This window comes from Mandrillus leucophaeus, unplaced genomic scaffold (assembly GCF_000951045.1).
Source record: "Mandrillus leucophaeus isolate KB7577 unplaced genomic scaffold, Mleu.le_1.0 Scaffold260, whole genome shotgun sequence".
Taxonomy (NCBI): domain Eukaryota; kingdom Metazoa; phylum Chordata; class Mammalia; order Primates; family Cercopithecidae; genus Mandrillus; species Mandrillus leucophaeus.
This window is the reverse complement of record NW_012102699.1, coordinates 469,101-484,047: the sequence shown is the minus strand read 5'-3', so window position 1 is coordinate 484,047 and position 14,947 is coordinate 469,101. Positions and strand designations below refer to the sequence as shown.

At 44.0% G+C, this 14,947-nt stretch overlaps 1 protein-coding gene across 2 annotated transcripts in view; it reads left to right on the top strand.

Moving 5' to 3' along the window:
- The window catches only part of PSAT1 (phosphoserine aminotransferase 1), a 34,050-nt gene extending 19,764 nt beyond the window's left edge, over positions 1 to 14,286 (top strand). Inside the window, exons 7-9 of one of the 2 annotated variants that reach the window (XM_011984074.1) lie at positions 1,815 to 1,943; positions 12,251 to 12,388; positions 13,171 to 14,286. In XM_011984074.1, the coding sequence (XP_011839464.1) occupies positions 1,815 to 1,943; positions 12,251 to 12,388; positions 13,171 to 13,276 (373 nt within the window). In that variant the 3' untranslated portion in view covers positions 13,277 to 14,286. The remainder of the gene's footprint in view (positions 1 to 1,814; positions 1,944 to 12,250; positions 12,389 to 13,170) is intronic. The other variant, XM_011984075.1, reaches the window with a different exon arrangement.
- The last annotated feature ends 661 nt before the right edge of the window (positions 14,287 to 14,947 follow it).

The following is a 14,947-nucleotide window of genomic DNA, read 5'->3' as shown; positions in this document are numbered from 1 at the left end:
ATAAAGGAGGAAGCAGCTGGTATCCCCACCCCAGATCTTAGCTGAGCATTGACGCCCAATACATTTTTGCACAATTCCCATAGAGGACCTTTGATTCATACCTCTGGAGAGGGCATGGTTGGCCGCTGACCTCCAGACTCTCTGCTCAAGGGAGATGGTGTCTTCTCGGGGCAACCTCTGCTCCTGTGCCCTCGGCTTTTACTGAGTACATGTGGAGCCTTTAGCACCTTCTCAAGGAGAGGGGCTTTCAGACTGGGGAAAACCATGTGCCGCTCCTCAGTGTTTCATATTTTCAGCTTAAGTTTGAAGGGACTACTGACTACCATTTGTGTGGCCCACCTGCCATGTGCCAGGCCCTGTGCTAAGCGCCGGTCTGGCAGGAAAAATTTGAAACACTTGGTTCAGAAAGGGACGGTCCTGAGCTGCGGGAAGGGCTGAGGTGCAGCTGGACTTCCTGGAACCAGGGACACAAATCCTCCTCCATCTGCTCTCCACTTCTGATCCTGGTTTCTCTCAGCGGGAATGTTGGTTTCATTTTCAGATGGGTCTTCTTCAGATGTTTCCTAGAAACATGATTCCCTAGGGCTCTCATATCCTGTCTCACAGTTGCACTAATATTCTGCCCCTTTTTCTGCTCTCCTCACTCTTTCTCCCCACTCCCAATTGAGAAAATCTCAAGGAAGGCCCTGATTGGCCCAGTTAGGTCCCATGCCCAACTCTGAGACCAGGGAGTCAGGGGCCTTGCTGGACCTGCATACTGGCTGGAGGGTGGAGTTGGGAAGAGCAGGGTGGATAAAATGCCACGTGTCCACCACAGGTAGGTGAATCTCCTGGTTCCAGATGGGAAAGCTGAGGTGACTAATCCTGGGTAGTCTGTTAGTGAGTGGCTGCCCTGCGACGGGAGTCAGGACTGGGACGGGGAACCCATCCTTTTAACCACTCTGCCACAGTGCTCTCTGCTGGCTGGAAGGCACTGTGCTAAGGCTGTGGGTAGAAAAGATGAACAGTGTGGGCTTCTAGCCTTCCAAGACCACAGAGGCCAAACCACAGGCACACAGAAACTTAAAATAAAGGAGCAAGTGGAAAAAAACGATGCAGGAAATATGGGCAAGGTGCTCTGGGAGTTCAGGAAGTGAAGAGCTTGCTCTGGGTCGGGGCAGGATTGGGGTCTGCTGATGCCTTCTGGTGGAGATAAGGAAGTGTGTTCTGGTGTCAAGAAGAGTTTACATTAGGGCTTGAGCTGGACAAGGAGGGATTGATATGACGTTTAGTGAAAAATCTCATTAAACCTTTTTCTGAATGGCCCTCAGGGGTCTAGAATTGGATTGACTCTAGTCCTTGCTTGATGACATGCTCTTGTTCACACAAGCCCTGCTTTTGTCTTGTGTATTTTCTTTATTTTATTTTTGGAGACAGGGTCTCACTCTGTCACCCAGGCTAGAGTGCATTGGTGTGATCATAGCTCACTGCAACCTCGAACCCCTGGGCTCAAGCATTCCTCCCTGCTCTGCCTCCCAAGTAGCTGGGACTATAGGCACATACTATCACGCCCAAATAATTTTTCATTTTTTACAGAGATGGATCTTGCTATGTTGCCTAGGCTGGTTTCCAACTCCTGGCTTCAAGCGATCCTTCCGCCTCAGTCTTCCAAAGTGCTGGGATTATGGGTGTGAGCCACTGCACCTGACTGTCTTGTCTGTTTCAAATAATGCCTTTAAGTCTGTTTTAATGGAACTTAAACAGCAGTTTGCTTGAATATACTTCTACTTTTGCAAAGATGAGCTAAACGGATTTTTAAAAAATCTTCATTTTAGCATCTACGTCATGGGCTTGGTCCTGGAGTGGATTAAAAACAATGGAGGTGCCGCGGCCATGGAGAAGCTTAGCTCCATCAAATCTCAAATGATTTATGAGATTATTGATAATTCTCAAGGATTCTACGTGTAAGTCAATGGATTTTATCTACTATTTTACCTCTTGTGAATTTAAAACCATGTATATACTGTGTGCCTTTGAAAAGTGGACATATTCACCTTTCTCTGAGACATTAAAATGCTGGTGAGTGTGGGTGGTCCTGGGCTCCACGAATAAGGGAATGGGTGGTGAGTTCTTCCCTCCTGTGCCCCATCCTGGGGCTCTCAGGTTTTGGGACCTGTGTTCCAGTGGTTAGTGATGTTTCTTACACCAAAGACATCACCCTGGGGAAGAATCTCAGTTCACCCCCTGGGGTAGGTCCTGTCTACTCCCTGCTTGCTCTGTACATTTTCTGGGAAAAAACGTACTTTCTGGAATGTGTCAATTGAAGGATTCCCGTTAGAGATCTTTGGGATAAATACTCACTCCTGGCCTCCTTTTCTGCGTTATTTCCCTTTTTAAGAAAGTTCACTCCTTTCCTTATAAGACAGATGCTGTTATCCCAGAGTCTGTGAATGGAATTGGCTTTGGCATGGGGTTGACTCCAGTTTAAATATTTCCATGACCAAATGATTAATGAGTATGTCTTACCCACTAGCCCTGCATCTGGGAATTTCGCAGAAAATGTGTGGGTCTTGTATTAGTGTCCTGGGGCTGGCGTAATAAAGTGCTAGAGACTTAGTGGCTCAAAACATCAGAAGACTTATTCTCACTCTTCTGGGGCCAGAAGTTCAAAATCAAACTGTCAGCAGAGTTTTGTTCCCTCCAGAGAGCCATGCCTTGCCTCCTTCAGCGTCTCGTGGCTCCAGGTGGTCCTTGATTCGTGGCTGCATCACTCCAGCCTCCACATCTGTCTTCACGTGGCCTTCTCCTTTCTGCCGTGTCTTCCCTTCTGTCTCTTAAAAAGAGAGGTCTTTGGATTTAGGGCCTATCCAGATAATCCAGGATCATCTCACGTCGAGATCCTTCACGTAATGACATCTGCAAAGGCCATTTTTTCCAAATAGGTCATATTCACAGATAGATTCTGGGGGTTCGGACATGGGCATACCTTTTCAGGGTCACCATTCAATCCACAGCATTGGGCCCTTCACCAAAATGCCAGATGGGAAGCACCTGGTGCAGTGCCTTGGATGCAGAGAAGCATAACAGGTGGTATCTCCATTTGCTTTTCCCTTTCCCTTAAGGGTGGGTACAGGTATACAAAGACCAGACTTTCCGCTGTGTGCATGTATGTGCACCTACACATATACATAAATGCTTAAACCCACCAAACTGAGAACCCCCTTCTTAGTGGTCATTGCTCTTTGAGGTTCAGTCTATTGTAACAAAAATATCTGCTTGATGGTAAGTTGGAAATTTGTCCTCTCTCAGATAATTCAGTGGCCACGTGGGACAGACAAAATGATGCCTCAATCCTAACTTAGAATTGTACTTTTTAGCCAAGATTTAACTAACACATCTCCATAACCACCCATGGGTGGGCAGTGCTGGTGTACTTTTTGGATGGCATGCTGCTGCCACCTTTGTTCTTGCAATGCTTATTGCCTGCTTTTGTGAGCTCTTGGCATGCAGTGGTCCTCCTCCAGCTGCAAGCCCGGGGGAGTTAGGCTTGGCAGGATGCCTTGGCCTTTGGGTTCCTTTCCCAGCTACCATCTTGGGGAAGGGATACACACTCTGCATTACTGCCTGTTCTCTGGTTCTGTGCAACAGAGAAGCAAGTGCAGGCTGGGGGCTCGGTGCTGGGGAAACTTCCACCCTGTACCTTGATGTGTGAGTCGGGAGGCCAGGATACCCTGCCTGTGCTCACTGAAGCCATTTAACATGCACAATTAGCAGTAGGTATCCAAGGATTTCATAGCCAAGGGCTAAAGAATGTGGCGTGAGCCTGGAAAAGGGGATACTGTTTGGTTGGAGGTGAAGAGAGGGCTTTTGCATCAGCTTATTATGAGCCCTGGTCATGAGTAGAATCAGGCAGAGAAGAGGGCAGAAAGGTTTAGAGTTCTAACCTTTAGAAAGGTTAGAATCATCCCTGCAAAGGCACTGAGGGAAGAGTGTACAATGTGTTTGGGGAGCAGAGCATGGGCTGCTTGAAGGGGATGGCTTATGCTGGGATTGGAAGGAAGGTCTGTGGAAGCATGTGAGAATGTGTTTAGTCCACCTATTTATTCATTCATTCATCTACTCACCCACCCATCCACCTACCTACCCATCTGTCCATCCACTCATTCACTCATTCATTCATTCATTCATTCATCCATCTGTCCACTCATTCACCTATACATTCATCCTGTCATCCACTCATCCATCCACCACTGACCCACCTATCCATCTATTCATCCACCACCCACCTACCTATCCATCCATTCACCCACTCACTCATCCATCTACCATCCATTACCCATCCATCCTTCCACCTACCTATTCACCCATCTCCCCATTCACCCATCCACCCATCTATCCACCTGCCCATTCATTCACCCATCCACTCATCCATACATCCATCTGTCCACCCATTCATCTATCCATTCATTCATCCATCCACTCATCTACCCATTCACTCATCCATCAATCATCCATCCATCCATCCATCCATCCCTCCATCTGTCCACCCATCCATCCATTCACCTACCCATTCACCCACCCACCTATCCATCCATCTACCTACCCATCCACCCTTCCATCTATCCATCCACCCTTCCACTTATCTACCCGTCTATCTATCTATCCATCCATCCATCCATCCATCTACTCATTCATCCACCCATCTACCCACCCACTCATCTGTCCATTCACCCTTTTACCTATCCATCCGTCTACCCACTTGTCCATCCATCCATCCATCTACCCATCCATCCATCCACTCATCCATTCTCCCACCTACCCACCCATCCATCCATCCATCCATCCATCCATCCATCCATCCATAAAATGACTCCTGACCACCCACTCTGTAGACTAGTCTTGTTCTAGGCTCCTGGAAGACCGAGAAGAATAAATCATCTTCCCTGGCTCCCTAAAAAGTGCTGAGAACCTGAATGTGAGTAAAAGCACTTGGTGGTTATAGTGGATGGGAGACCAGTTTTTCTATTAGCTTTTAGCTCTACATATTTCTCAGGAGATGGTTAGACATGATATTAGAGGACAGAAAGAATGGTGATACCACTGGGAAAAAAATTAAGGGCATCAGGAACAAAATAAGAAAGCATAGAAGGAATTCTGGGAATCTCCTGAATCCCCCCCGCCGCCCCTAGGTCCTTTAACTTCAAGCACTCAACCTGGGCCTCTCCCAGCAGGCAGTCTGCCAAACTAATGTTGCAGGCGGGTCATCTCCTGGGGAATCTGGTCACCCTTCACACCCAGAGCTCTTCACTCATTTATGAACTGCCTTGACCCAGGACTTCCGGTCCTTTTTCAGAATAAACCTCTTTCTGGGAACTCCCAGCACCCCCTCGGCTGCCTGCCTGGAAAGCGTCATCCCAGGCGCTTGGTGTCCTGTGGAACCTTGTTACTGGAGTAGAAAGGAGGCTCTACTCTGTCTCTCCTCTGTTTACAGCTGGAGACTCCCAGGCTGTGCCTGAACGCACTTAGGTTTTCAGGAAAGTCTTCTTTTCTTCGGAACTATGGAAATAGTGGAGCAACATGGCCCCATGGGAGGCTTGCATTTTAAAGAGGAATACCTAGAATTAGAATTTGCAATTTACCACCACCTTTGCTCCTCATTTTTGTCTCTGAGAAGATGCATCCCTCCCCACTTCCATGCCCCCTGACTCGTAAGCCAGCTCCTTTACTTAACATGGTTCCAGGTTGTTTGCTGGGGGTTTCACTGGCCCTGCTGGTGACCTTGGCAGGGAATTCTGGGACTAGATAAGACAACCTTCAAAGCCTCCGAGTTGATTCCATAGCCCAGTCACCCACACTGTGCTGACTGACTCCATATTGAGCCCACGTGGGCTGTTTAGCATCTTGGGCTTAGAAGCCTCACTTTGCCACTGCGGTGCATGTGACCTCGCGCAAGTGACCTAACTGCTCTAAGCCACAGTTTTCTCATCTGTACCATGGAGGTAATGATACGTACTTCTTAAAATTGTCAAGAGAATTAAAAGGAAATGCTTCTGAATCAAGAGTACATAATATAAGGATTGAGAGCATTTTTACATTAAGGATTGAGGACTCTTGTGCTGGTTAATTTGTATAAAGTGCTAGAAACAGTGCTTGGCACATAGGAAGCATTCCTTGCATGTTAGCTCTTAATAGCATTATTTGTGGTTATTGTTATGTAAAGCAATTATGATATTCCTGACACACAGTGCTTATATAATACAAGCTTTTGTAATATAATTAATTTTATAAGTATATAATAGATATTTATTTTATTATATAAGGATGTGCAAGTGACAGATTCCATGTCTGGATCTGAGGTCACCTTTATCACCTTATGTGGCTACCAGGCCTTAGGAAAGAGAAGGAGGCACGTGATGGGTCTAGTGAAGACCCTAAAATAAAATGAAGCAGGCAGAGTCCTAGGCACCTTACACTGGTGAATGCCTTTTGTTGTCATCACAACCCTGTGAAGTAGACATTGAGCCTATGCAGCAGAAGCACAGATAGGACAAGGATGCAGCTGGGAAGTGGGAGCAGCCAGGCTATGAACATGGGGCTGGAAGGCTCATTCCAGAACCTCTGCTGCTATCTAAGTCCAGGAGTGCAGAAGGCCTTAAAGAGGCCATACAACTTAAGCCATAAAGTAAAAGAATGACATATTTAATGACATGAACATTTTAAAATTTTATATGGCTTAAGACATCATAAACAGAATTAAAAATGACAGAATAAGAAAGATTTTGTAGTATATAACACATAAAGGTTACTATCCTTAATATAGGCAAGAACCCACAGATGAATGAAAAAGGATAAAGAAATAAAAGTGGGGGTGTGGTGGTTGCTAACAGTATGAGGAAACAACTCAGAAGAAATGCAAGCTGCCTCATAGACAAATGGAAAGATGCCACCTTCATTAGTTCCTTAGGACATGCAGATTAAAACCGTGAGATATGTTTTGCCTTTGATCTGCAGACATTAAGAGGATTGATAACATCTGGTGCTAGTGAGGCGATGCACTTTTGCTGAGAGTATAAATCTGGACAAATTTGAATTATAATGAGATTGCAGCACTCATTATAATTCAAAACTTACATGCGCTTTGACCAAGGATTTTTATGTCTACACATTTACCCTTCTGGCAGAATTCCTTCTATGCTTTCTTATTTTGTTCCTGATGCCCTTAATTATTTTCCGAGGCACTCTGCCTGGGTACAGTGGTGTGCACAAAATTAGGAACCAGCAAGTCCAGTGTAGGATGTAATGGTGAAAATATGGAGACATGCCCATCAGTAGGGGTCTGATGAAATAAATTAGGATCTGTGGGTAATATGGAATAACTGCATTGAGAAGGATGAAGCAAGTCTCTTAACAGACATGGGAAGATGACTGTGTTATGTCATCAGACCAAAAGGAGCAAGAGCAAATATAGAAAAAGACAAATCTATGAGTCTTTAAAAACTACAACAAGGCCAGGTGCAGTGGCTGATGCTTGTAATCCTAGCACTTTGGGAGTCCAAGGTGGGAAATGTTTGACCTCCAAGGAGTTCGAGACCAGCCTGGGCAACATAGTGAGATCTCGTCTCTACAAATAATAATAATAACAAAAATCAGCCGGGTGTGGTGGTGCGTGCCTATAGTCCCAGCTACTTGGGAAGCTGAGGCGGGAGGATCGCTTGATCCCAGGAGGTCGAGGCTGCAGGAGGCTGAGATTGGACCACCACACTCCAACCTGGGTGACAGAGTGAGACCCTGTCTCAAACAAAAACAAAAACAAAAAATCTACAACAGTTATATATCAATACGTATATACACATAGACACACATAGATGTATACTCGCATATACACACAGATGTACTTGTGTGTATCTAAAACGATCCTGAGGAATGCACAGCAGACCGTTAGGGTAGCCACCTCTGTGGGAAGAAGGGTGGCAGATCTTCATATTTTTATTCTAAATTTTCATAATCGTGTACAAATTTAAAATTAATTTTTTGTTGACAAAACCAGGCAGTAAGGAGAGGCCTACATAGGGTTACATTTGGTGGGCTTCTCTTCACGTACTCTTCTTTCGCATTGCCTGTGTATCTGACACATCCTTTCAGAGGGGCCTGACGGTGGAGTGATGTTTCTTCATCGCCTTCTCATCTCCTGTGACTTTCTTGCGTTCCCTTCTGAGCTTTGCCACCTTTGTGTACCTCCGCCATGGTGTACCTCCGCCATGTTCCCCTCCTCCAGTACCTTGGGAAGTCTCGGTGTGTCTCTGAGCAGCTTGTCTCCTTGGGGACTGTCTGGAACTCTCATCCCCGCAATAGGAAGCATATTTCAGTCATGGGGGATCACTGCATTCCTGTCTGATCTCCTGGAGGTTCCTCATTTATGTGGTCGCTGAGCCCTTGAGAGGCTTCAGGAAGTCAGGAATGAGGAGGTCTGCCTAGCTCTGTGAATGCAGCTTCCCTAAGTTTCTCTGGCCATGAAACCGCTTTCCCAGAACGCCTGTTGACATCTTCTCTGTGCTCCACCTAGACGTTGGGAAGCGTGGCTCTTTCCTTGGCTCCCACTTGGACTTTCTCCTTAAATATTTGCAGCCCTGGGATTACCAGCTGGTTCCATGCCCATCCATAGCCCTCACAGCCTCTCAGTCTACCTTGGCCCCTTCTCCTACCTCACCCCTCAACCCATTCAAACAACAGACTTGGTCACCTCTGAAATTTGGTGTTAACTCCCGGGACTGCTCACTGGGGAGCAGGAGCTAGATCCAGCCCACAGTGGTGCTTGATAGGGGTCACCCGTGTTTAAAAACACAATTGGAGCCAAGATTGGGCTCTTGGAAGATACTTAGAGATCTGGTTTCTTATTCCATAATCCATGTGCCTCTGAAATTGGGAAAAAGAAAATTTGACAGAGACAGCCATATGTTTCAGGAAAAAAAAAGGGAGAGCCTCTTTTTCAGACTAGTCCTCCACGTTTAAAATGTGAGAGCTCGTCTGCACCTTCCACACCGGCCCGTCCTACTCATTCATGTGAGTAGTGCGGGGACCTGCTGGCTTTGAGTTTGCCGCCCATGCTTGAAGCTCCTCAGTGCCGGCACCTTGGTACAGGCCCTAGCTCTTTTGACCTAGAAAGTTTCTTTTTTTGTTTTTTCAGCCATTTCCTTTTTTTAGTTTACAGTTTGCGTTCAGTGCAAACCCATAACATGAGACATTACTATGAATCAAAGCGTAAATACACAAACACAATATACAATCCAAAATAGACGTGCATCTTTCAGGAATGAAGCAGAAAACAGGTTCATTCACATGCACAGTAGCATCAGGGCTGTGTGATCTGGTTGTTCCCATGTAGCTTCCTAAAGGTGGAAAAAAATGACTTTGGTCATTTTAGACTACTGTGGCCATATTAGATACTGGAACCCTAGAAAGTTCTTCATAAAAGCTTTCCAGCAGCTCTGTGAGTTCCCAGTTTCTTCACCCCCCAGTCTCTCCTCTGTGTGCTATAATTGTTTTTCTAAAACACAGACCACATTTTGTTATACAAACTGGATTACTCCTCATTGCTGAAGGATCCAGTCAAGTTCCCAGCAGGGCACTCCACAGCCCTGGCCCTGTGGGTCTTCCCAGCCACCCCAGCCAGGAAGCCAGTGCTTCAGTTAAGTCAGCGGACTTGCTGGAAGCCTTTGTGCCTTTGCAGATGCAGCTGTCTGCCAGATGCCCTTCCTTCTCATCTGTTGTAACCACGCTGTGTCCCCTCCCCTGAAAGCTGTCAACCTTGCCTCTGCATAATTCCTTATCTGGCATCTCTGCCTTTACAGCCCTTGGCTGTTACAGCACTTCTTACATATAATTGTAATTCCCTCCGGAGCTATCTGTCTGTAGATTGGGAGCAGTTAATTTCCTTTCATCTTTTTTTCTACCCCCAGCCCCATACTAGAGACATTCTCCCATGGGTAGTGCATAAATATTTGTTGCATGACAATTTAGTCTTTAATTTCTCACTTTTATGACATTATTGCTTTGTGATATCTTCTACTTTCATGATAGGATGGGTAAGTTGGAGGGAGAGGAACTGTAAATACAGATGCTTAATTCTTCCTGCTTTCAATTTTTTTTTCTCTTAAGTTAAATGTGCTTTTTGTTGCTCCACCTCTCTGATTGGAGCCTCACGTTGGGAGCCTGAGGCAGTGGAATATCAAAAGAGGGTAGCCGCTGAATGTTTAATTTCAACATCAGCCATGAAACCTACCACTTCGAATAGTGGGGCCTGGAATTCAGGCTCAAAATCTTTTCCACATATTTGGTTTCCCCTTTGGCCTCTCTTTTGCTCAAAGGTATGTTCTAGACTCTCATTAACTTTAATAAGAATTACAGATGTGCCCTTAGGGGGCCTCTCACACTGCCTTTATTTGCTGTAATTTTAATGAATTCTACCCGTAGAAGTGTAAGAATAAAATAGGATATACTTGAGCAAAGGGAAAGAGAGAAAGAGAGGATTATACACATTGTGCCTTTTTTTTTTTTTTAATTGCAGAGTAATGTCAGCTACTCTTCCATTTGTCTCCTTTGGTTGCCAGTGAAAAATAATTTTGGCTGCTTATTTTCCAAAGCAGAAACTGAAGTCAAACACGAACCTTTCCTAGACAAAAATTCACTCATAATCATTTTTGAGAGTCGATATGTACCTTATGCAAGGTGCTGGGAATAAAAAGATGAATTTATTCCCATAAAGACATACACCTACTATGTACCCAGAAAAATTAAAAATAAAAAATTTTTAAAAGATAAATGTATTAACAGGTACTTATATAGCATTTAGTGTGTTGCAGACACAGTTTTAAATTGTGTCAGTTATTTATTTCTGCATCATAGAACACCTTAAAAACTTAAGTGACTGAAAACAACCACCATTCTCTTGCTTGTAGTTTTTTGGGTCAGCAGGTTGGGCTGAGCTCAGCTAGGGGGTTCTTCTGCTGGTCTTGGGATGTCTTATTCTACTGAAGTCATCATCTAGTTATTGGTTTGAGCCAGATGGTCTACAGTGGTTTCACATAATCTGGCAGTTGGTGCTGGCTGTTGGCTGGGACACTTATTTCCAGCACGCTAGCTCAGACATGCTTAAGTGACAGCAATACAGCAATACATATATATATATATATATTTTTTTTTTTTTTTTGAGACAGAGTCTTGCTCTGTCACCCAGGCTGGAGTACTCTGGCGCAATCTTGGCTCACGGCAATCTCTGCCTCCCGAGTTCAAGCAATTCTCCTGCCTTAGCCTCCTGAGTAGCTGGGATTACAGGCATGCGCCACCATGCCCAGCTAATTTTTTAAATTTTTTTATTTTTTTAGTAGAGACAGGGGTTTCACCATGTTGGTCAGGCTGGTCTCAGACTCCTGACCTCATGATCCACCCGCCTCGGCCTCCCAAAGTGCTGGGATTACAGGTGTGAGCCACCATGACAGTGATATTTTAAGAGAGTAGGAAGAGAGGCTGTAAGGTCTCTTGAGGCCTAAGCTTGGAAGTTGCAAAGAGTCTGTTGTAATCTCTTGGCCAAAGCCAGTCAAAAGGCCAGCTCAGATTCAAAAGATGGAAAATTAGATTCCACCTCTTCTTATTTTTAAATGGGCCACAAAAATTCTCTATAAATACTGACTTATTTAATGCTTATGACAACTTGAGGTGGTTGAGATAGGTTCCTCTATTATTACGACTGTTCAGATGAGGAAAGTGAGGCATAGCAGAGAGGTTAAGTAACGTGCTCAAGGTCACACAGCTTGGGGCAATACCATGGTAAGTCCTTTAAAGTTGCTGCTCATTATTTTTGCCTTATAGCCACTATAGGACCAACTTATCATTTCTCTGCAGCCTTGCAGAGAAAGAGGTCAGTCACATTTGCCGTGCGGCTGCCATGTGTTGGAAGCTTCATATATGTAGTGCCACTAAACTGTCACAACTAGTCTGAAATGGAGATATTATTATTCCCAGTTTTCAGGTGAGGAAACTGAGGCTGATGGGAATTAAGTATAAGTCATACAAGGGGATGATAACCCACTGTTCCATATGCAAGAGTTTGGTTTCCTTAAGTAAACAATAAATGTGCTGGGGCAGATTTTTTGTTTTTTGTTTTTAAAAAAATCTTCTGCTTACATCTAGGAAGTGTCTTTAAAAATCTGTTGATTTGTTTATGACAACCCATACATTTCAGAAAAGTAGCTGGAATAAAGAACATGTTTTTCAGATGTCCAGTGGAGCCCCAAAATAGAAGCAAGATGAATATTCCATTCCGCATTGGCAATGCCAAAGGAGATGATGCTTTAGAAAAAAGATTTCTTGATAAAGCTCTTGAACTCAATATGTTGTCCTTGAAAGGGCATAGGTGAGTACATCTGCAATCCACAAGCTTGGCAAAGAATTAGCTTAGTTTTTCAAATGCAGAATAAAACAAATCTCTAGGAGCCTGCTTAGCTTGGAGTGGCAGTTATGTACTTTGTTGGGCCAACCCAGCTGTTATAAGGATGTGCCTTCTTCCTGTTGTTTATGGAACCCTTTGTGTAATTCCCCAGCTGAGAGTATAATGGTGCTCCATCTTCCATGGGGGTTTTGGCAAAATTACCTTTGAAAAATCTCTTACACTGCTCGTATAGCACAGAGGTTGCCATTCCATCTCTGATGAGGCCAGCACCACTCTGTTCCGAAGGTAGAGCATCATTATTATTCCAACTGAACATCAAATTAGTAGCTAGTCTTGCATGCTCTATGAAAAATAAATGTCCTCACATAAGAAGAGCAGCAGGGAGATGCCTGGCCCCCATCTTGCTGGCACTGTCACGGCAGGCTCATGAATGGTGAACAGAATCGCTATCTTCTTCCAGCTTATCTTCTCTCCCTCCCATCTTGTTTTCTTTCTTTGCTAACAGTGAATAGTTTGAATGACTCTCAGTTAAATGTGAGCATGGTGAACCTTCACAGCTTAAGGGAGAATTTTCTGATGACTGAGACGCGTGAAGCTCTGTGCCAGGTGTCGGGAGTTTTTAGGTCGGAGACTGGAAACGATGGTCTCAGGTGCTGCAACTCTCAGGAGACAGTGGCTAGAAAAAGTCGTTTTGGTGCTAAATTAGACGTTTTTGTTCTCAATGCCTGGATCTTTGGTCATTCTAGGTCTGTGGGAGGCATCCGGGCCTCTCTGTATAATGCTGTCACGATTGAAGATGTTCAGAAGCTGGCCGCCTTCATGAAAAATTTTTTGGAGATGCATCAGCTATGAACACATCCTAACCAGGATATACTCTGTTCCTGAACAACATACAAAGTTTAAAGTAACTTGCGGATGGCTACAAAGAGTTAACAAACACAGTATTTTTCTTAAATGAACATGTTTATTGTAGATTCTTCTTTTTTGAAAGAACAGCAAAACATCTACGGCTCTGTAAAGCTGGTGGGACCTAATGTTCACCTTAATTCTGACTTGAACTGGAAACATTTTAAGAAACCTTCTTGTTGCTTTTCTAACAAATTCCTGCTTATTTTGCCTTTGCTGCTACTTTTTCTAGTTAGATTTCAAACTTGCCTGTGGACTTAATAATGCAAGTTGCAATTAATTATTTCTGGAGTCATGGGAACACACAGCATAGAGGGTAGGTGGGGCCTTCTAGGTGCTGAATCTAGACATCTGTGGGGTCTCCTGGGTTCAGCGGCTGTTGATTCAAGGTCAACATTGACCATTGAAGGAGCGGTTTAAGAGTACCAGGCAAAGGGCAAACTGTAGATCGATCTTTATACTGTTATCACAAGAGAAGTGACATACTTTATATATGTTTCTATTAGCAAGGTCTGTTTCTAATACCATATACTTTATATCTCTATACATTTATATTTCGAATAATATGGTTATCACTGATACATGTAGACACTTTTAGAATTTATTAAATCCTTGACCTTGTGCATTATTCCATTAGCAACAGTTGCACCCCCTCCTCAGCCCTCCTCTTCCTCTTTTTAAGCTGTTTTATGAAAAAGATCTAGAAGTTCTTGATTCATTTTTACTGTTCTTTCCAGAGGTAGAAGAGAAAGTTGATTGGTTGGTTGTTTTTCAATTATGCCATTAAACTAAACATTTCTGTTAAATTACCCTATCCTTTGTTCTCTTGACTGTTTTCTTTGTAATGTTTGATGACAAGAGTGATACTTTGCTGAAAAGTCTTTCCCCTATTGTTTATCTATTGTCAGTATTTTATGTTGAATATGTAAAGAACATTAAAATCCTAAAACATCTAAGCCCTTGTCAATGAATATCTCTACCTGCTTTTTAGACAAATCGTTCTTTTTTAAACTTTATGATGGGAAAGCTTGAGGTCTGAAAATAGCACCTGCTAAGGGTAATTTAGTTCAACCAAAGATCTAAGATTTAACTCTTGCGCATCCATTTAAAAAAATTCAACACAGTGTGGGAGCTTTCCATTTGCTTTTAGAATGGGCGTTATCAGCAAACCACCTTCCATTGCAGCTGAAGGTGTAGAGTTCTATGAGCTCTGTCCCATTTGCCCCAGAAACATGCCACTAGGACTGTTTTGAGCTATCTTCCTGTTTCATTTGATTGTATGGTGAGGACTCCGCCAGGGTCCTGTCCCATCTCTGTTGGCTCCCCTGTTCAGGTCACAGCCTCCAAGGCTTGGTTCTGTTATCTGTAAAAGGAGGGTTGAAATAACTCCCCCACTTACCTTAAGGATGTTTAAAAGTTTAAAACAAGGGCTCGATGCAAGATGTGAATAATAACCACAATGAAGTCTTAAGTAGCAAAAACCAGGCAGTCCATGGATTGCAACTAAGTGTTCACACATAAAATTCACGCTCAGAGTCAGCCTCCCCTCCTTCCTCACCCTTTCATATGTGGTTGCACATCCCTGTCATCTGTACCAGACCTGTGCTTCTCAAATAT